General features: G+C 39.8%; 1 protein-coding gene across 1 annotated transcript in view; it reads right to left on the reverse strand.

The window, feature by feature from the left end:
* Window positions 1–23,715, reverse strand: part of LOC109958800 (CUB and sushi domain-containing protein 3-like) — a 314,581-nt gene that overhangs the window by 234,707 nt on the left and 56,159 nt on the right. The window contains exon 2 of the mRNA XM_020597718.1: window positions 9,410–9,632. Coding sequence (XP_020453374.1) covers window positions 9,410–9,632 — 223 coding nt within the window. The remainder of the gene's footprint in view (window positions 1–9,409; window positions 9,633–23,715) is intronic.

A 23,715-nucleotide genomic window follows, 5' to 3' on the forward strand; every position in this document is an offset into this window, starting at 1 on the left:
GCATGTCACACCAAATGTGCGCGTCAGTCCTGGGGGAGACAGTGCTATTTAAAAGTCTAATTTACCGTGTTATCATGTTATGATGTGTTTATTTTGGTTCACTGAGATTCAAGGCTATCAAACAAAAATTATGCAGTAATCAGAAGAACAACATAATAAACAATGACAGGGGCAATTCAGCTCAGTTGAAGCATCCAAAGGCCTAAATCAAACCCAATCAACACTATCCCAGAGAAAGGAGGGTTCACGGCTGGTCATCCTAATCACTGCTGCAATAAAAGAAGAACATGTGGCAGTCTGACAGTGAGGCAAGAAGCAGAATTACACTCAACACACAGGGTGCTATAATTCTCTGTCCAAACTAAAGAAACAGAGAGCATACTGCCAGGGACCCAACCAGTCCCTTTGCTCTCTCACCTTTCCCACAGTCCTGCTTTTTTAACCTCATTCACTCACTCACAGACCTTCCTGAAGATGGATGCCCCTGTTTCAGCTCCTCCATCAGTCCCGAGACACCTAGCTCCCACATCACCAAAGGGCTTCTGTGACACCTTGAAAAAAATACAAGCTTCAACGTCGGCTGGTGCCTTCAAACCTAGCTTATAACTGAAAAGGCCATAGGCGTCATTAGACACCAATGTCAACACAACCAATCTTCTGCATATGTCTAACATGGCATGATGTTAAGTAACTGCAGTCTTTTGTGCTTGCATGCATTTTTATTTACAAAAGCATATCTCTTAAATAATGGTGTTGCCTTTCTCTTCACTTCATTCCTCTGCTTATACATTAAGAGGTTAGGAGGGGGCATGTGAGGTGCTGAGTACAAAATGCCATTTTTAACTTTTTCTAGACACCATAAAACTATGTAACAACTTGAAGCATGTCCTCAGGGTGTTAGATGCCATTCTGGTAGGAGGGAAGTGCATGACTCACATCAGAAATTTAGAAAATATCATCATATAAAGAATGTAAACGGTGATCTTTTACGGTGAATTGTTCAGTAGCCTATACAATAAATTGTTTACATGACCTTCCCATACCCATCTACTGAATCTCTCCGATGCTACAAATAAACCACTTAACACCACATGCACGTCCTGTGTTTTTCACCTCTGTGTTACACAAATATAATCCAGACATTCTAATTGCATTTATAATGACTTGAGTTTGAGGTTATCCAGATCAAACCCAGTCAGACTGTTGACATGCATCCATACAAACCTTGTTTACTTTGGTAACTGAATTGAGAACAGATTTTCTTTTACAAAACAAATATAGCCACTGGATGGAATGAACAGATTGACAGATTGCGCTGATCAATTATTCATACGGTGACTTGACAACTTCAGTAGCTGCTTTTACGAGTCTGACTTTACAATTTCTTTTAAAAACATCTTATTGTTAATGATTTTATTTCCTCAAGCTGTCTAGATTTTGTTTTTAAACAAAAATGTGAGTTGCTGCAGAACCTGCCTCTTCAAAGTACATCCCCCTCGTTATACATTTTTAAATGAGATCAGATTTTCAGGTCTGGGTGGGAAGATTCTAAATGTAGTGATTTTGTAAGTTGTACAGTCAAAGTCTTTGAATGGCTCTGAATTTTTCTTCTGAGACATGCCTTAAACCTCGTATGACTTATGTTCAGGGCTTTCTGACCCATTTTTCTTTGCAATTACCAAAAAAAAAAAAAAAAGATTGTCTTTTGATTTTGTTTTGCATGTTGACAGCAGTGATAAATTGAATTTGAACATTTGTTAAAGCTTTGGACTGTAAGCAACATGCAGTCAGTCCCACACTCCACTGAGATCAAATCCCCAATCTGGTCACTTCATATTTTAATCCTGAAAGTCTGTCTAAAAAGATTTAAACTGTGTCTTCCATCATTTAGTTCTTCCATTTCATCCATCCATCCATCCATACCCAAAAACTCTTTCTTGGCACTCATACATTATTAATTCTCAGACAGTTCTCTGAAGTCTACTTGTTGTTCTACTCACTTCTTCTTCTCCAACAATTTATGTGCTGCTGCTTTACCAGACTTTTACATTGACTATGACAAACCATCAGTGAGTGACAAGTAGCCAGTTATGGCAGCTTTTAACACAGGGAAACATCCATCTAACATTCAGCAACAGGAAGAAAGCAAGTGAGGCAATAGGGGAAAGCTGAGTAATCTCGAACTTTATGCAAATCTTCTACAAACAGTTAAACAGTGCCAGTCTTTCAGTTAATAAACAACAACTAAAATTCTAAATATGTTTATTAGTAAAACTCCAGGAAAAAAAAAAAAACACTGCTTATGTGTGCCCAAGTACCAAGTATGTCTATTAAAGGAAATTAGTTTGGCATTCTTAAGCTTTGTATGGCACTTGCAATATCAGAAAAGAAAAAAACTGAACTGGCATTTGTGTTAATTGAAAAATAAATAGCTTAAACCAAAAAATATCCACAGCTGAAGAGCTTATAACATAATGTGACAAATGACCAGTGAAGCCAATTAACAGATTTAATTTTCACAATGTCACACTGTCTAAGGGTCTTTCACAAAAAATACAAATCTTGTGCACCTCAGGAGGCTCCAACTGAATTCAGTGATTCATAAAAACAGGCTGTCATTGCCTCTTCACTCTGCCTCTCTGTCCCACCATTTCCTTTTTTCTTCTTAATCTCTCTTTTGTGTCTCTGTCTTCTTTGTTAATGAGTATGTTAATGTGCACACTAGTATCACAGTTGTGGATGGTGCGTTGAATTATCCTGCTGCCCAGGCAGCCATAAAACCAAAGAGGGTTCATCCTTACTCTGACATACAGTAGCAGGGCTTATTATAGAAATGAAAACACATTCACTGACAACAGACAGAAATCAAAACCTGGTCAGTCTCATAGTGCATATTTTTTAGATAACATTGACTGCACTTTTTATTTCTTCCTGGCTGGGGACATTGCTGCTGCACAGTGATTAAAAGCAGCTTAGCAAGAAAACAAAAAAATCAGCATTGTCCCATGAAATCATCCAATATGGAAATAATATTTAAGGAGACTGGGCAGTGTAAAAGTAAAGATGATAGCTCTCAGGGAATGTACTGAACCACAGTCAAATAAATTAATTAGATTTGTATTCACAACACAAGACACTTCAGTTTTCCCCCCTCTGGCTTTTGCTTTGTTTCCCTTTGTTAATGCATCCTAATGAAGGCAGGTTGGACTAGTCATATACAATAGTGATTATGAAATCAACAAAGAACACAAACTATTAGCCCATTTATGCATTTTAATGAGGAACTAGGTTTCATTAAATAACTTAATATCCCTAATTGAAACATTTTATCAGTTTAATTAAGAAAAGTCTCCCTGGGAGAGTTGGAGTGGAAATTGTCAGTACAGTTATATTTATTAGCATATTTCTTCCAGATATTCCTAACTTTGTGGTTAGCCACATGGGGTACCTTGTTCTTTGAATAAATTCCTCTAAACATTATTAACAATATACAGGAAAACGCATGCTTTCAAAAAATATGTTTTCAAATTTTGTGGAAGACATAAATATGTCACCTGTTTTGACCCAGTTGTCCCATGAAGACAAAGACCTATTATGATGACATGAAATTTGTTTCCTAATGCACTATGCAATATACATGTGTGTATAGCATATTTGGGTGTGCATTCAGGTCTGGCTTTCAAAACTTTACTAGCACAAAGAACACAAATGTGATCAGTGAGAAGCAGGTTATAAAAATATATTATGTAAGAAGGTGCGCAGAGCAGATGGAAGATGGCGTCAGGCGTGTGGAGGAGGAAAGCTGGTCGGGACAGCGGACGTTTTGTTGAAGTGAAAACATTTAGTTTTGAGGTTTGACAAGAAATTTAACACTTGACACGTGTTTATGTTTTTGATGCTGAGTTATTACGCAAACATCAAAAATGGCAAGAGGACACAAAGAGATCAGATCTACTGACCGGACATAATGTGAGACAAGTCCCACCCAAAGCGCAAAACACTGTGTTTGTCAGAGTCAGTAAAAGAGTCAATAAACAATCAAGCATGGGGGTAGAGAGGAACCGTTAATTCACAGAGCTTGAATCTGTATTTAACATGGATGTCAATTAATAATATGATTCATCAGCCAGATGGACGTTTCGCCCAAGTGCCTGCTTGTTGTGCTGTCAACAGGCCAAGTTAGATTGTGGCTCGACAACCTGCAGCAATCAAGGGAGGTGACCTTTACTCATTTGCAAGAAGTTACCACTGGAAAAACACTTTTACAGATTGATTAAAATGGCTGTGGTGATTCTCATATAGTAAGTAGATGTAATCCTGATTTGAGGACAAACAGCATCACCTTGAATGTTGATCATAATTTGAAAAAAACATCATCTCCAGGTTTTTCATAAATGTTCACAAATTGCACCACTGATTTTCTATTGTGTTTGTTTGTCCCAAAAGGAGGAAATGATAGGAGTGGTCATGTGACATCAGGTGCAGTAATTCAAATCATCCTAAATAAAAACGGAGATTGCAGGCTACTTGTGTCTGTTTGGTGTTTATGCTCTGTGTACAAAAGCGTGTGCAGTATGCTTCTGTGTGTGTGTGTGTGTGATCCATGTTAATCACTGTCCCCATAATTACCATTTCCTTGTTAATGGAGCTGACCTCTTAATCACCATTTTGCCTTGGTCTTTCTCTGTGTGTGTGTGTGTGTGTGTGTGTGTGTGTGTGTGTGTGTGTGTAAGACAAAGTGAGAGAAGGAAAGAATGAAACAGTAGAGGTAATTTGGCTTAACTAACAGGGGGACTATAACTATGCAGACCATAAATCTTCCTCACATACAGACGGTTGTGTGCACACACACAGACCTATGCATGTGAATGTGTGTGCACTCACACATGCACACAGCACATCATTTCCTGTTATCTCAGATAAGCAGGAAATCCTAATCAACCAATCAGAGCATAGAGGGCATAGTTCACTTTCTCTTCCTGTTTGTTCTCTCTACTTTCCCCCTGCAGAATCAGGAATCACATAAAGCAGGAAAATCTCACAGCATCTATTTTATAGCATTGTTTTCTATTCTGCTGCTTCACTGAGTAATTTAACTTTATATCGCATTTTGACTACTAAAACTCTATTCTAGATTGTCTGATAAAGTTTGATTATTGCAGCAGGCTGATTAGAAATTAAGAATGAGGTTCGTTCTCCATAGCGAGAGAATTTCTTTTCAGCAACCGACCAAGTATCAAAAGGACTAAATGACCCAAATTCTGTTTTCTCAACTGAACCACACCACACATGAGGCAATTAAACAAATAATTTTCTGACCTTACCCAGAACCCCCTCAACAGTGGACGCTCCTTACTGGTGTTGACAGTGCAATTTTAGATTTAAAATTATCCTGTTGTGACTGTAGTCTGGCTGGAATTTGGTGATGTAAACAGATTTGTACCCACTCAACATTCATGATATTGATGGAGATTGCCAGTTTTATTGACCGACAATAACAAGTTGTTGTATTTAGTCAGCAACAAAGATTTAAAATTGCAAGGTCTGCTGTGGTATCAGTGTACATCCATCCATCCATCCATCCATTATCTATAGGACAGGTCGCATTGGACAAGAGGCGGGGTACACCCTGGACAGGTCGCCAGTCTTTCACAGGGCTATCATTGAACAAGAAAAAATATTCCTTCACCTAAAACTAAAACACTTCTTTGATCATAAAAGGTGACAAGGATGTTTTTGTGAACAAACTTGTGCAACATGTGTCAAAACGTCATTGATGTTGTAATAATTAAACAATATTTCAACAGACAGCACTCTCATATTTCACAGTTAATTAAATAACAATTTAATTGCAGGGTTAAAAGAATGTGTTGAATGTGAGTAGAGTCACAGACAGATGCTTATTAGGCTTTACTGACTGATAAAATCATAAGACTAGAGCTTAATGGCTTATCTACAATGAATTTCTGTGTGTTGTGTTTCTTCTAAGAGGAGCTCAATAAAATAGTTCAGTAATTAAAAAGAAACAACTGTAGCACCGATTGAGCCTTGGCAACTGTGAGCTACAGCAGGACAGCACCCTATTGTCAAGGTCATTTGTTCCACCGCAACAGAACTGCTTGAGAGAATCAAGCCCAGAACTGAAACATCTGAGATTTGTTTCTGTGCATGCTGGTTAGAACCAGTATGTCCATCTTGGTTTCATTTGTTTTCGGTGCTTTTTTTTTTACTGAATTCATGATCCCTAATATTTGATTGTGTTAGCTCATTCCAACTCATTATTAATTGGCAAAAACACAAATCAGTTGTAGCCCTGAGTAGGTAAAAATCTGAAATTGAAACTGTGACAAAATGGTGGTGAAAATAAAGTGTTCGGCATAATACAAACTGTGAAGAAATTGTTTAGCTGATGAGCTTAATAACAGGCCAATAAATGAGTGATTACTCTCACATTAACCAATGAGAGGGTTTATCCCATCTTTGACAATGCATGTCGTAGCTGCAGCCGACAAGAGAAAAACATTGTGATGTGGGTAGATAAAAGCTGGGTGCCAGTCAGCTCCAGCGTGAGCTATGAGGCTCGACATTTTTACAACTAAAGCGCTAAGATTTCTTTGCACTGCTCAGGTTTTTGAATTGGGGTCTAGAAGGCCAGATACTGCAGAAGAGACTCAAGAGTCTGTCAGTAGACATCTCAGAGACTTTTTATGGCGAGCCTGAACCCTTAGGATAGACTCTGTCACTTACCTCAAGCATGGCAATAAACTGTATCCACACACAGCTCGACAGACAGATTTCACACACACACAAACACACTCAAGTATCTTTCTGACATTTTGTCAAGTACATTTTGCATCTCATAGTGATGCTAAAGGGTGCTTTTGGCATCAATATAAGACTGGGTTCTGGTTTTCATTACATAACTGCAGTAGCCTACTTCACTAAAGGCTCTTGACATACCGTCAGTATCTGAAACCTTGGGAATGAGGATGCGCTCATTGTTCAGTGATAAAAATATATTAAAACAGTGAAAACTGAGGAGGAGTTAGGGATAATGTTTTAGACCAATTCACCAGTCTCCCCACTCTAGGTTTGTTATCACCACTATAGCTGCTGAATGTTTTTTTTTTTTTCATAGAGACCAATGTACAGTATTTCTCCTTCCTTAGACCACTGTTGGTCAGTACTAACCACTGCAGACCAGAAACACCCAACAAGACCTGCAGGTCTGACCCAGTTGTCTTCTAGCCATCACAGTTTGGCCCTTGTCAAAGGTAGGTAGGTAGGTACTTTATTGATCCCTCAATGGGGAAATTTCAGTGTTTCAGCAGCAATGGTGAACAGACAGCATAACACCATGAGAACAAGCACCACACACACATCCTGATAAGTAAATTCCAAGTACTCAAAAATAGACAAAATCAAGTATTTGAATAATCAAGAACAGAATTTACATATGTGCATATTAACCATGCATTTTACCCCAGGATTTGAGTATTGCACCTCCATTGACTATTACATAGTCCCTCATACTTTCACCTAGCTTATCACTGCAGTGATGTATTGTACGGTCTGATTGCTGTGGGGAGGAACGACCTACGGTAACGCTCCTTCTTACACTGGGGATGTAACAGTCTCGTGCTAAAGGAACTGTTCAGAGCCTCTACTGTGTGGTGCAGGGGTGTGGTGGCAGGGGATGGGAGGGGTCGTGCATGATGGATGTTAGTTTTACCAGCATCCTTCTGTCCGCCACTTCGATGGAATCCAGGGGGCAGTCCAGGACAGACCCAGCTCTCTTGACCAGCTTGTTGAGTCTCTTTCTGTCCCTGACCGTGCTCCCTCCCGCCCAGCCCACAACAGCGTAAAAAATAGCAGATGCCACTATAGTATCATAAAATGTCTGAAGGAGTGCCCCCCGCACACCAAAGGACCTCAGTCTCCTCAACAATTGGAGGCGGACTCTGGCCCTTCCTGTACAGGGCATCTGTGTTATTGGTCCAATCCAGTTTATTGTTGAGGTGGACACACAGGTATTTAAAGGTGTCCACAGTCTCAGTATCTGAGCCCTGAAAGCTCACCAGAGTAAGTGCTGGTGATTTCTGCCAGGGATCAATCACCATCTCTTTAGTCTTACTGGTGTTCAGGACCAGTCGATTTTCCTCACACCACTTCTGTGTTGCACCCCACCGTGTCCGACACACAGTCACGCAGCCTGTCAAACTGAGGTCTGTTTGTGAGGTAGTTAATGGTCCATGCAGACAGGTGTTGGTCCACACCTGCCCCCTCCAACTTCCCCCTCAGCAGTGACGGCTGGATTGTGTTGAAATCACTGGAGAAGTCAAAGAACATGACCCTCACCATGCTTTTGGGGGACTCCAGTTGAGACAGGGCTCAATGCAGCATGTAGATAATAGCATTGTCTACCCCGATGCCAGGACGGTATGCAAACTGCAGCGGGTCGAGAGCCGAGCTCACCTGGGCACGGAGGTGGCCGAGGACAATCCTCTTCATGGTCTTCATCAGGTGGGAGGTCAGGGCAACGGGTCTGTAATGGTTTGGCTCCTTGGGATGAGATATTTTAGGAACCGGGACAACACAGGATGTCTTCCATGGGGCTGGGAGTCTCTCCAGGCTAAGATTCATGTACAGGACCACCTCACTGAGCTGGTCTGCACACTCCCTGAGGACCCTGGGGTTGATGTGGCCAGGGCCTGTGGCCTTCCTGGCCTTAATCCTCCTTAAGTCCCTCCTGACCCGGTCTGCCGTGAGGCGGAGGGGGCTGGTGGGTGGTGACTGCTCAGGAGCTGTGGGATGTTGAGAAACCCCCATGACAGTGGGAGGAGGGGCAAGGTCTAGCTGAGGTGTGAGCAGCTGCAGCTGCATGGAGACAACTGACCTGGAGAAGTAAGTTGGGGGGGGCTGAGGACTGGGTAGAGTCAAATCTATTAAAAACAGATTCAGTTCATTTGCCCAGGCCTTGTCCCCCATGACCTGGTGACCATCTCCACTTTTACCATGATCTGAGATGTGTTTCAGGCCTCTCCACACCTCATGCACGTTGTTATTCTCCATGCTCTGCTCCAGCTTCTTCCTGTAGCCAGCCTTGCACTTCCGGATCACGCACTTTAGTTCCCGCTGCACCCTGCTCAGCTCCTCCTTGTCCCCTGAGAGGAAAGCCCTATTCTTCTCATTTAGCAAAGTCACTAATATCTTTGCACTTGCCGCCTGTTTTTCCTGCTTCCAATACATCAACTTCAAGAACTGAATGTACGCGTACTACCTAATCAACCCCACACACTGACAGGTGCCAGTGCAATGAGATCAATGTCATTCACTTCACCCATCAGTGGTCATAATGTTATGGCTGATTGGTGTAAGCTAAAACAGGTGTTTGAGCCATTGGTCCTACCTCGTCCTGAAGTTGGCAGGGTGGGGATGCCCATCGTACAAGGACAAGAAGTCATATTCTTCTTCTATGGCAAATGACAAGAAGATGAGCTGGATTCTACTTCCTTCCTCTCCGACAATGACCCAGGTACAGTTTGCCCCATTTGGGTAGCCATAGGGAAAGCCTGGCGATTCTATACTGCCATTCCGGCCTTTCAGTGTACCGCCACATGTGTAGATGAAACCTGAAAGACAAAAGGGAAAAAAACATTTCCTTGACTTTAACATACAGAAGTTTTAGAGGACAGAGACAAAAGCAACCAAAAATCATGGAGAGAAGTTTTGTATTTAAAGTACACAAGTCACACAACTCAAAAGACAGTAACAAAATATAAAAGTGACACATCTGTGTCTGTAGTCACATGACTGTGCAACAATGGGATAATTTCACCGTGCATTTCATGCCGTGTTTTAAAGTTACTATACCATTTATTTTCTAAAGTCTATTCATAATCAGCTTTGCCCATAGCTAGTAAAGCATAAAATATTGTTGAATATTGCACTTTGGTTTAAAATGGCGAATAAACAGGTCACAAGAAATACAGTATGGTTGCAGTACACCATTATAAAGAAAGGTAACCAGAAACACTAATTACAGTAGAATAGTGCGGCCACACTATAATGATATGGTGATACAGGACATGGGAAGGAATTGTTAATGTGGATAAAAGGGTGAGGGCATCAAGTTTGCTTTTCATCCTTTGCACTTCCTTTCACCAGCTGCTTGCACTGATAAATTAGAAGTGAAGCCAATTCTGCTGCTGCAGTTATTCAAAATCTCTCCGGGTTACGGTGTCTACTAAATGCCTAAATTGTAAAATGTAAATGTAATTGATCTCCTTGGACTTTACGGTTCACATCAGGGTCATTATCTTCTCCTTTTGATCTTAATGATCCTTTTATATCAACCACACCACCGGTGTTGGATGAAAACCTTGGAGTATCCCTGAGTGAAGTCGGTCCAGAGAAATTTTTTTTTTGTGATGCTCTATCGATCCATGATGAAGAAACTTTTCACTTTTTTCCCTCCACAGGGGAGTCAGACTGCAGAGTCAGCTTACAGAGCAGAAACCCATTGAGCTGGCAGGGATTTAGCGTCACCCTGCTCAAGGACACTACAGCAGAGAAGAAACTTACTGTTATATAATTGGGCTTGATTGTTTTCTGGTTGAATGATGGTGTTGTAAAGTGTTATACATCTATCCCTGTTGATTTTTTTTTATCTCAGCTAGTGCAGCTGTTCATTTATGCTTGTTTTTCAGTCATACATAATCAATTCAGTTCCTTAGTTTTGTATCACTGGAAATTTCAAGCATTTAAGCAATTTTAAGCAAGGAATAAAAACCACTCTATTAAAGCTTGTGAAGCTTGAAAATTTCTCTTACAATATGTTTAAAGTCCTTATACTCCTAGGCCTTAATTAAGCTCCTCTGAGTGCATACCAGGATGATCATCCCCCTGCCTTTCATGTTTATGAGGCTTGTTATTTACAATGGCAGAAGGGGCCACAGGGCAATCCCACTGGATGCTTTTCGAACCAATTATCCAAGACAGAATCCCAACCAAAAAACTGTGTGTGTGTCTGCATGCGTTTGCCCAGCCCTCATTTACCCAGACAATTCCAAGACCATCACAGTGATGGATATAATGACCAATGGCAGTCTGAGCTGCAATTAAGGCTCGGCATCTCTGTACCTTCACAACCAATCAGATCTGAGATGTTGAGGAACCGGGAGGGACAGGCATTGCAATATGAAAGATAAAAAAAGTACACACATATCCGCACACACGCACAAACCAACATATATTATGTACTAGAACTTACCATGCAGTTACTTTTCTTCTACCATCTCACTTCAAATGGTATATTAAAGAAACTAATTTTGCTCTGGTTCAAAAGAGAAGCAACTAAATTAACACCCGTGTGAATATAGTTAGCAAGTATTTGGAACGGGTGCTCAGTGGATGTCAGATTATTGACAGACTGATTAATGCATGTGTGACTGCCATCAAAGTTTTGTAACCCAGTCTGTTGACACACAGCAGTGCCTCAAGCACAAGCTTTATTACTCGAGAAAATTGAACTGCTTTGTCACAGAAAAGACACAAACGTAATCAAAAGCCTTATTTCACATACTACAGCAGAGAGGCATAAAATAATTAAGCATGATATAAAGTGAATCTGGGACTTTATTTAAAGTGATGAGGTCTTTACTTAACTCCCATGTGTGAGTTTTAGTTATGCATTTATATTTAGTTATGGTAGGAGTAATGTCCACGAGTAAGTTTTTGAGGAAATTGTTAACTATACTGTAAATGTAAGACTGTAACATACTCTATTAGGATCTATGCAGTTTTGTTTTTTTTTTTTTTAAATGAGTGCATTATTCTCATTGAACCATACTCTGTGAGAGGTAAATAACACCACTGAACTAAAATGGTTAGTAATGGTAAAATTACTAACCAGAACATCACTGTCGTTCCTGAGAAATGAACATAACAGGTGGGTAAAATAACAAAATCAAAAATGTTTGTAGATATATTTTCCCAATAAGGCAACTTTAAAGCACTCAATGGTACCATGGATGTATAAAGGAGAACTGAACATTGGTTTACTAGATGACGCCTATTCATTCCTCAGAAAGTCGCTCAGTGGTGCATACTTTAAGAAATTTGTACGGGCTTCTAGATTCAAGGAATTAAAACTACCTGTGTGTTCCATGATTTTGAAGGTCGAGTCTGCTAACTTGTTGGTTGGCTCCATGCACACATGAATGAGATCAAATAAAAATGTCCTACTGCTCAACTCGACCTTCCAAATGGATTGAATTCTGATAATAGATTCCATGGGGTTGTGACACTCAAAAACATTTATTCACCATATTACAGCCACTACTAACCATTTCCAAAATGTGTAGTCTCTCTTTTACATTTCTTTATGGGTCTTTGCGTTCAATGAACTGGTAAGGGACGGCTTAAAGCCTATTAGAAATGAACCCCACAAACTGTAGTCTACAATCCACACAAAGTTTGACTGAGTTCATTAGATTTTGATCTGAACTTAACAGACCTGAAGGTGTCTTAGTCTAAATGAAGTAACTTCATTAAACTGAATAAATCGGATACAGGGTGGGGTGAATAAAAATAGCACTGACAGAAGGAGAAGATGGAAGGCAGAATAAACAGAGAGAAAAGGACAGATTTCCCCTCATTCATCACTGTGTGAAGAATGAAAGGATGATTTAAAAGTCATCATTCAGAGGGATAGAGACAGGAGTGTGCAGGAGAGAGGAAGAGAGAGAGAGAGAGAGATGAAGTACAGGGTAGTGGTGGTGGGGGGTGGAGTGGAGTAAAAGGAGGAAAGGAGAGAAACAGTGAGGAGGAGACGGGGGTAAAAGAGAGACTTCTAATTATGCTGACTACCAGACCGAAACTGACAGCCCTTCTCCATTCACCACACACACACACACACACACACACAGGGTCACATAAAGGCAGGCATATTTGAACACACATACAGGTGCACATGCACATAGGCACAAACACACACCGAAATTAAAAGGCACATATACAAATACAGGCAGATTCAAAGGGGAAGAGACACAAATCCATGCATTATTTCACACACACAGGTGCACACACCTAAATGAACACAACTCTGACATGAGAAGTTAACCCAGTCCATGAACCTCACCACACTTCATATAAAAACACACATATAGTTTCCACTGAAATGATAAAATAGGATTATTTGCTCACTATATTTACACATTGTCAGTGACTATATTCTAATGAAAGCTGGAGAGTCAGAACTGTCTTTTTACATGAGTGTCCATGTCCCATACACCTCACAACCCCCACTAGCCACTTTTATTACTGAACGCAACACACACCCAACAAGTTACATGATGGCTGAAGCACATTAGCCCCACCAGCCCGTGCCCACCTGGCTTGGTTCCACCCACATAACGGAACATGAACACATCGGAACTTTGAAACACAGTCTCTGCCCATAAGGCAGGCGGGAGCTCCGCTGGCGCCCCCTACCCCCAACACACCACAATATGTTTTTAACTGGGGCGACTGTGGTTCAGTGGGTAGAGCAGTTGTCTCCCAACTGGAGGGTCAAGAGTTCGAATCTTGGTGCCTGCAGTCCACGTGTCGAAGTGTCCTTGGGCAAGACACTGAACTCCCAAGTTGCCCCCGATGGTTAGAGCCATCGGTTGAGTTGGCGCTGCAGTTGGCTGCCTCGGTTCTGTACCTGAAACAAATTCCTTGTGTCTAACATACTTGGCCAAATAACGGTAATTAATCTTAAATCTGCTAAGATTTGTACATTAACTTGGAATGAGTGGTTCTCACCAACAGAAGAGCAGGTAGCAGATACTCTAATTTTGAACCAGCACATGTGCCTGTCATGTACACAATCACAAGTGATATGAGAAGGAGCAGTGAGAATAAAATAAATATTTTTACAAACATTTGGGAATACTGTGTAAATGGGGTGGAGTGGATTGAGAGGATGTGACCAAAGCTGCCACATTTCATACAGAATATACAGTAGCAACAACCAATCAACTCTACAGGGCATGTGTGTTTAATTCTACAAAATAAACAAAACTTTGGGAAGGGAATTATTTAAAAAGACCCCCCATCCCCCCCAAAAAGACTTAAATAGAGATGCTAATTGGCAAATAGTAAAAGATTTGTGGTTGGACTGGGTAGCTCCCAGGTGTGAATATATACACTGGTCCTAATGAGGGAAAGGGTTTAGTTGGAAAAGTGCATGCGTGCTCAGCAAAACCTTCCCTGGATAAAAGAAGCTTAAAGACAAAGAAGAAAATCTGCTTCTTGAATTGAGTGGATTTAATGAACCCTGGACTGCAATATAAGCTTGATCTCTTTCCTCAAAGCAATATCTCAGCTTGAATGTCTAAGATAATATACTACAGGAAAAAAAGTCCTAACAAGTACAGTAGCTTAAACTGACAATTGTCAAACCAATTTGAAGACAATCCAGCACAACTTGTTATATACACAGATTTTCTAAAAATGTAGGCTGGTGTGGTTTAATGACTTTAATTATCACATCATGAAAAGCTTGCTGCTATACACAATGTTCCCTGGAGCTGTCTGTGAGGAGTTTGCATGGTCATCCCTTCAAAGTCCAAACCCAAATGAGGTGCACTAAATTTCCAATGCGTGTCAACAGAAGCATCTGTTTGTGTTGGTCTTATGATGTAAGCTCGTGACCTGTTTGGGATACATTACAACCTGCATTTAAGCTGCAATGGTTTTTTTTTTGTTTTCAATTTCTCTCCAGGTTCAATAAAACCACTGTGTTGGGGAAGTGTCACAAAGGGCTGTAGTAATAAAACATAGGTTCTTCCAGCAAACAGTTGGCCAAATACATACAAGCAGTTGGGTACCTGCAAGCTTGTACCATGCAGGTTTTATTTCATAAGCATTAGAATAGAGAAGAATGTGTTCAGTTTTAATTAAATGCCAGAAATGCAACAAAGGATTAAGCCTTTGTGTATTCTCTCTGCATTTGATGAAGCTTCACAATTGACATTTGCGTTTTATCTTCTCAAAGGTACCTGTAACACACATTCATGCCATGAACCCTTGTATTAATTTGATGCAGCACTATATGCCCTTAACGATAATGATAATACATGCTGACAGACTCCAGCCCTCCCCAAACGTTTAAAGACTGTGCGTAAAACATCAGTGAAGATAAATTATTAAAACTCAACTAAAATGAATATATGGATGAATAAAAATCTGCCATTGCCATCCAATGAGATTGTTTGAATTCATACAGGCTAAAAGAAGCTTGCTGATTCTGAAGTATAAGGATTTTACACAAGTCTGACTGTGAAATAAACATTTTAATACTTCCCCTTTCTCTTTATGTATATAAATGCATATGTTTTGAGGGGTTTTGGAACCAAGAAAGAAAGATAGAAAGATGAAAGAGGTGTGACAGAGTGACACAAAGCAAAAAAGGGCGACTGGTTGAAGAGTGGAGTGGCAGGTGCAGACATGGAGAGGATGAGAGAGGAAAAAGAGAAAATGCAATAGAGAGAGGCACAGACAGAGCAAAGGAGAGTAAGCATGTTTGAAATGTCCCATTGGTTCCTGCTGTCAGGAATGCTTGTCAGCCAAGAATTAGACTGTTCCATGCTGCCACCGACTGACAGTCAGCCTGAGGTCTAGACTATACCCTGGAGTGGCTGAAGCTAAATAAGGGAAATGCCTAGAGAGAGACAGAGGGAACACACCGGGCTGAAAATCAATTTATAGTGCTGTCAGTCAGAGGCCGGAGGGGATGATGGCATAGTGATAAGGAGAGAGAAACGAAGCAGGAGCAACGGAGAGACAAAGGGTAAGAGAGGAGGGACGTACATAAAAGGAAAAGACAAAGACAAGATTTGAGAAAACAGTAAACAAATGGGACTTATCAAGAAGAGATGAGAACACAGGAGAGTGTTGTGTACAGGGAATCAAAGAGGAAGAGGAGGGGAAGTTACAAGAGGAGTGAGACTGAGAGAAAGATACAGATAGAGATATCCAACTCTGCTAAAAATATTCAGTGCAGCCCCTGCTAGTGGCTGAGCCTCTCCACATAATACACCACTGTCTTGGCCTACGCTAATTAAAGACCGTCACTGCTACAAAACAGAGACGTGACACTGACTCTCTAGATGACTTTGTTAATTTTGACTGATCAACTGTGCCATGTTTAATCTGTGGTTCAAATTCTCACAACACATGCTGTGACTGCATGACTATTAATTTAAATAATAAGCTAACCTGTAATCACTCTTCATACAGTACTTGTGTCAGTTTGCCTGGTGGAAGGATACGACACTGTGATTATGATTATTACTCACCTACCTCACCAGCAAATCCATTATAAGGATTTACCACTTTTTATTGTTAATTTCATTATACAACACAGCGTCCAGTGACTTCAAATGTGGGATATTAAAGAAGACATTTTAATGATCCCAACTTGTGTCTGAATTTGATAAAAGTGCCCAAAGAACACTTTTAGTGCCGTCCCTCTAGAGCAAAAAACCACAACCAGAACAGGAATAAAAAAAAATCCAAACAGCTACAGTATTGCATCAGACTCTAGTGCTGTAACCCATTAAAGATTTGTTGGGAAATGTGCGGCTAATCAGATGCTCCAGTTTCCTCCCACAGTTCAGCCTAAAGTGTTGAGAAGACCAGTCTTCTTTAACGACTCAAAACTGGAAATGCAGGGTTTCTCTATAAATATCTAAATGAAAATGGAAAACATCAGTATTCCATATTGTTGGTGAGTTGTAGAAATGTATTTACTCCTGAGACCTTTTAAAATTGTGAAGGGCTTTATGCCCTCCTAGGAAATTTCATTTAAGTGCTATAAATTCACACCACCATCTCAGCTCAGTGTTACTTCAATCTTTTTTCATTTTAAATCTGATTAGACTTCCCAAGTCAAACCACGTCTTCAGATAACCTGTTCCTTTAGTGCACCTTCCAACTGTTCTTGGCCCTATAATTAATGATGTTTTCATATGGCATAGATGGTCCACATTTTTTGATCAAAGGCCTCCTGTACATTCTTCTCAGTAGGGTAACACTGTTACTACTGCTACAATGTCTTCTACTTAATATACTAAATATTACTTTGCCAGTACAACAACCAATCAGCCAAGATAAACAGTGCTGCTTGTACAATGATCACAACAAATGTTACTTGTATGAACACCACCACTCTAATTAGCATTAGTGCTGATTCTTCACATAGGCTCTTTGGACCAAATGAATAATAATTAGTGCATTTGTATTACAGGAATTATTGTTGTTTCCACTGCTGTTGTTTTTATTCTTAGAATGATCATTAATAATTAAGTTCCTGTTCATGCCAGGATCCTGTTGAACAGCAAGTACTGTACATCACCGTCTTCAGGCCAAACATTATTTTCTTTCAGAGTGAATTGAGAAAGAATTTCACTTTGTGGGTTTGTGAAGTTTTCTCTTGCTCTGCTGTTAATCCAAACATTCATTTCACATGTACTTTTTGTGATAAAATGCACTGAACAGTGTTCCCTGTCTGGCCTTCTTTCCTTCTATACTGTCTCTTTCAACACAAACCATCATGTCTGTGTGTCTACATGTACAAAAGTAAAAAGAAAAAAAAAATGACTGCATGTGTTTTGGATAATTTCACTGCTGTCAACATCAATAGTTCAGATTAATTTTTTCCATCCTATAAAAAAAATCCTTATCAAAGCATCTGTGCACATCACTTACATACATCAATTCTTAGAATGAAGATGGTCAAAAACCGATGTAGTGAAGCGACACTAGCAGCCATTTTGATTCTCTTTAGATGTGTATACAATAAATTGTGACTCAACCTATCCAGGTTCTGTATGTTGTGAATGACATAGAGCCTGTCACTGTTATTTTGTCCGATTATGATGTTACACAAATACTGTCTGGAATGACAACTTAAATTGTTAGGAGTGTGGACTACATGGCATTTGACATGTATAAATTCAATTCCATTTCAATTTTTTTAGATAAATAAGCTCTGTGCACAGCAAACTATAGGTTGAAACATCCAAATTATGTAAAATTACAATAATAAGCCATAATATTGGCTGGGCATGTTTGTAACTGCAGCATGCTGGCTTTAATGGTGGCTGGGTGAATGGCAGTGTAGAGGTCCTCTGGCACTAAAAACGCCACAGTGGCATAGAGAAGAGGAAGAATAGCACAACACAGTGAGGACAGGAAACCATGAGAAGAAGCACACACACTTTTGCTAATAAATTCTTAAAAGCTAGTTTCTAAGAAAGTGGGTCACTGTGAGCAATCTAAGAAAATTGTGGGGGTTTTTTTTAGTATTTACAGGCTTCTGAGCACTGTAGAGTGGGACTGAGAGAGTGTAGCAAAGACCCGTGTTTGTCATTAGGAGAATTTAAACTGTATTTGAAAGGTGGACAAGAAGAACAAGAGAAAAAGAGGGCAATAGGAAGCTATAGTGTTACTGCAGTTTCTACAGTATTAGAATGCCTACTATTGATTTCATCGATCAGCTCATCGCCATCTTCCATGCTTATAGAGGTACAAAAACATAAGGAAGCTTACAGTATATGTACATACCTGAAAGCTTGACTGACTGGCATGTATTACATAGCATAGAGGATTAATGGGACAGAGAGAAACAGATATGTCTTCAGAGGTTGCTGCTGTTTTGTGTTTGCTGCTGTCATCATCTCCAATGATGAGACTAATCAGGTCGATATGTGCAGCCTTGTCTTCCACTCCTCTTTCTCACAGATATGTTGTATGTTACTGTAGAAACATGGACTGAACTCCCCCCAACTGCCCCCTTGCCTGCACACTCTCACTGCCTCTCTTCTTTTCCAGGTATTGTTGTGTTTCACCTGGTATCCTCACAGCTTTAGTCTCACATCTCCTTTTTTCTACCAGTTTCTGTTTTTTCCTTATCCTGTGCCTTAATGTGACTTTGTTTTTCTCCACTCGTTCATGTGTGAGAAAAAGTGATTTTTAAGAGTAGAAGAAATGATGTGATGTTTGTAATTTAGCTCCTTTCCCTCAGGTCCTTGCAGAAACTGCAAACACGGTTACAGAGACCCTCGTACTTTTTCTCACACTTCCCTCTGTTTCCCCATCCCTCCATCATTTTCTGTGTAACAACTGCTGGTAGAAATACATACAGGCACTGCAGAATGAGCTCACTAAAAAGGCAATTACAGGATTCACTCTTAGGATTCAAATTCCATTTCTAAAGACACTGAATGCAGAGAGGTGGAACAACAGAAGCAAACAAACCAGCTGGGCAAACATATCTCTCTAATTTCCTGATTTTACATTACAGACCTTACTTGATTATCACTAAACTATGCTGTTTGTTCCCTGACATGTTGGCTGAAGTTGCTTAAACAAGCTGAAAACAAGATTACTTTACAATATTTTGCAACAAACTGATGAACAAATCTTTGAGCGCACAGCAATCCATTCAGCAAATTATTACCTATATTACCTATGTTGATCTCCTGTTGCAATGGTTTTGTTAAAAGAATCCAACTTCTGTGTCAAAGTCATACACTTTGTTAACGCCAGCACCTCAAACACCTCCATAAGATGTTTGGGATTGATATAACAATTCTCATTACTTCCACCTCTTTTTAGGTCTCTATCTGAACAGAGAAAATAATGAGGGATTCCCATGTTAGCTAATGTTGACTGTTCATCAGTCTCTGTGGGAAGCTGATCATATGACGCATCAGGAAGCTCTCCAGTGAATGGTTATTAACGTAGTAAAGAACATAAACACATCCTCATTCAGTCATCTAAGTAATCATATACACTCATGCAGAAGTGTTGCCAGGCTGACACATTCTCTTCTGTTCAATCCCTCATTAATATATTGACAGATACAGTAATATGGGTCTGTCTGATACACTGCATAGCCAAACCAAGCAACACACTTAAACACACTCATACAGATTTCCTCCCTCATTATGCTGTTGTGAGACAAAGTGCTGAGTAAGAGAAAGGAGCCTCAATTAGTAGTTGAAAACCAGTCACTTAAGTAACAACCCTTTTGCTCTAAAGATGGAAACCAGTCAGGCTATTCTACCACACAAAAGTTTTTCAAAATGAATATATCAAAATAGTGTGTTTTTGTTTTCCCTCTTTCAGCTATGAGTTCCACAAATATCCCATTCACAAAGAGGGCTGACAGTTTAATATCTAGAAAGTGTAACATTAAACTCAACATATATTTAATAATTACAGTACGTCAAACAAAACCATTCAGATACACCCGCTCAATTCTCAACAGCAAAAATGCATCAGAAATCACTTAATATGAATATTCAGTGAGCACTTCCTGACAAGCAGAACCAAAAGAAATGGAAAAAACCCAAACCTTTGATATAAACCAAGCTGAGGATTCAGGAGGTTAAGTCTCATTATGAGGAATCAAAATCACTTGAAGTGACAAGGGATCAGAGCTCCACAACATGGCATTGCTCTGAGCGACAGTTCATCTGCTTCATAGCCTGAGTTTTTTTTTTTTCTTTTTGCCTACTTGAATCTCTAATTCATCCAAGGAAAATCAGCTGAATGTACCTTTCCCGGCCTTGTGTTCACACATGATTTGTTTAACCCTGCCAGGGCAGCCTGGAGCAGATGTGGTGCACCCATTCCAGTTTCATGATTCATAATCTTTCTCCATGTGATGACGTCATTGTCACGAGGCATTTTTACTGGTTAGAGGCCATAAAAAGATGCAGTTAGAAATGTGTTTCAAACAATGTCCAACCAGCTCGTTAAGTTATTAGCAACGACAAAAACAGTATTTGTATAAATGATATGAAAAGGCTTAAAGCACTGCCTAACCCAGTCCAAAAAATATTTCTGAGTTGACATCCATCTGTAGAGAGAAATTATCTAACAGAAGTAGTCTAACGTCTGAAAAAAATATTTTCTGACCTTGCCCTTTCAATCACTTACAGTAGGTATGACTGGTCAGCTTGAACACAAATGGCAAAACTCTACACTACTGCTCATGTTGAATTCAGCTATTGTGTGTGGTGTGTAGTCACACAGTTCATCTCACAGATGGAGATGGCCCTCTGAATCCCACATATCCATAAGTGCACACACACATGCGCAAACACACATGGATTCCTCAGTTGACATTTTCAGGGTTGCCAGCTTAGTAGCAGTGCAGCTCCTCTCTCTGCCAGAATGGATCAGTGAAACACTTCAGTACCAAAATTGGCAATCCTGACACACACAGGCTTAGATCCCCACAGTAATCAAATTACTGCAGTTACTGTGTATTGGCATAATCATATATGCATGTAATAATGTTCTGCTCACATTACTGTTTCCATGCAACTTTGCATTTTGATGACTAGTGACATAAAGGGCAAGTGTAAGCATAAATGAACTGCTCAAGGCTTATGAAACGCCTAAGGTCAATCTGGTGTTTGCATATGTCCCAAGATGCAGTGATTTATTATAGGGCAAACATAAAACGTTCTGTATGAATGCTCATACTGCTTGTTTGTGAAGTCTGTGGGTCTTTGTTGCAGACAGGAGTACACTCATGGACTTTAAGAGATTCAATATAAAGACAAACAGTATGACCTATTCCTTCTTTGGTTAATCTGAATAGTGCAGAAATCCAGCCCCTTGCTTTTGTAGTGTTGATGCTAAGCAACATGGATCTGGAAGTTGGTCTCACTACAATTTAACCCTGGGGCAGCACTCAATATCATTTTATTAGGTGCAATTGTAAAATTAAACAATTTAACACAATTGCTCAGCCATTGCAAAGATAATAATGGCCTGTTCAGTGGTAAATAAATGATCTAAAATATACTGATTCATGTTTCAAATGATTTGCCCACACCATTTACAAAGACGAGGGGGGCAGAACACTAGAAACACCTTTCATTTTAAGGCAGTCAGGTACAATACCACCAAAACTTCAGTGTCAACAAAAGCTTAAGACTATAATGTTCCACATGTAGAACGTGATAGTTCTGTTGTATTAAAATTCATTCCTTTGTATAGGTGCTCTTTATAAAGTGGTTTAAGGAGTACAAACAAACAAATGCCACGAGGAGCACTACAAACTACTGAGTACTAGGGATGTAATGATATTTATAATTTTGCAATACTGTGATAGAAATATTTCTTGATACCATCAAGGGGCTGTGACAGTATCTAGCAGGATAGTACATACTGTATAATTATTTCATTAGCGTAACCGCGTTCAGGTCATAGAATGATGCTCCATTGTCGACTTTTAAAGCTGTATTTCAGTTTTCCTGTTTCAAGAAACCTGCCTAGAACCGCCTTTGCTTTTTATTGTGGCAACATTGTACCATGGGTTTCTGGTATCATTACATCCCTCCTGACTACTGTTCATACTCTGGTTTATAGTAAAATGACAGGGACGTGTCATGTAAGGTACAACCTGGTCTAAATACATTTATCAATCCATTATACTGCTCATTCTGTAAAGGGCCACACATGGCTGGGGCCAGTCCCATCTGACACAGGGTGAGAGGCGAGGACAGGTTGCTAGTAGGGTTGGTGCATGGAGACAGACAACATTCACATTCAAATTCATACATGGACACTTTATAGCCTAACCTGCATGTCTTTGAATTATACAAGGAAGCTGGAGTACCTGGAGAGAACCCAGGTACCTTTCCAACACCAGCAGAGATGTACATGGGTATATACTGACAAAAACAATATATAATATATTCATCTAAACAGTGCTGTCATTTCCACATACTATGTGGCAACCCTGGGATACTTTCATACGTGTGTGCATGATGAAAATGTCTTCATAACACCCACATATTTTTCAAGAAACACATGATGACAGAACTGAGCAAAGTTCTGATCAAAGGAGCATCTTACACTTTGACCATAATCCACATTCCTAATATAATCTTACAAGGACAGTGATTACGCTCTTTATAGACAGTGTTGGTTGGTTATTGATTGAGGCGGGATACTAACGGGTACTTCTGCACTTTTAAACAAAAGGACATGCTTCATGTCTAACTGACAACACTGAACATCTGCTCTAATGACAAAGCAGCGTAGTACCTTTTACAACACTAGAGCCACAAAACACTTGACAGCCTTTATCCAAAGACTTTTAAAGTTTTCGTAGCCATAATTATAAGGCTGACAGGTTACTGACACCGAACAGGGTTTCAATTTCTTCCTCAGGACAGTTCAGCAAGGACATTATTCCTACCCCATCTACAGAACCTTCTCTTATCCAAAAATGCAAAATGTGAATTGTTTTTAAATCACAGGGTTTTTTTCAGCAGTTCCATTTGGAGCAGACACTTCCATTATCATCTTATATTTGAGTCTATTTCTGAGAAACCTTTCTTGGCAACTGAAAAGCATAATTAGGCCACACTACTGACTGCTTCACATAATCCATTTCTTTTTTCTTCTATTTTATTGTTGGTGCTCTTGCTCAAACCTGGCAAAGATATGAGAGTTCTCAAAAAAACTGAAGGTTTCCAAATCTGTGAAAGTAACTGGGAGGAAAGAAACACAACTATGACACTTCAACACTTCTTAGATTAACTTAAAAACAAACAAAAATCTCAGTACTAGTACCCTAACAGCTCTGTGGGCATGATGTTTATCAAATCAAGACATCCTCTCTTTCCATCTGATCTT

Source organism: Monopterus albus, unplaced genomic scaffold (assembly GCF_001952655.1).
Source record: "Monopterus albus unplaced genomic scaffold, M_albus_1.0 scaffold34.1, whole genome shotgun sequence".
NCBI classification, from domain to species: Eukaryota; Metazoa; Chordata; class Actinopteri; order Synbranchiformes; family Synbranchidae; genus Monopterus; species Monopterus albus.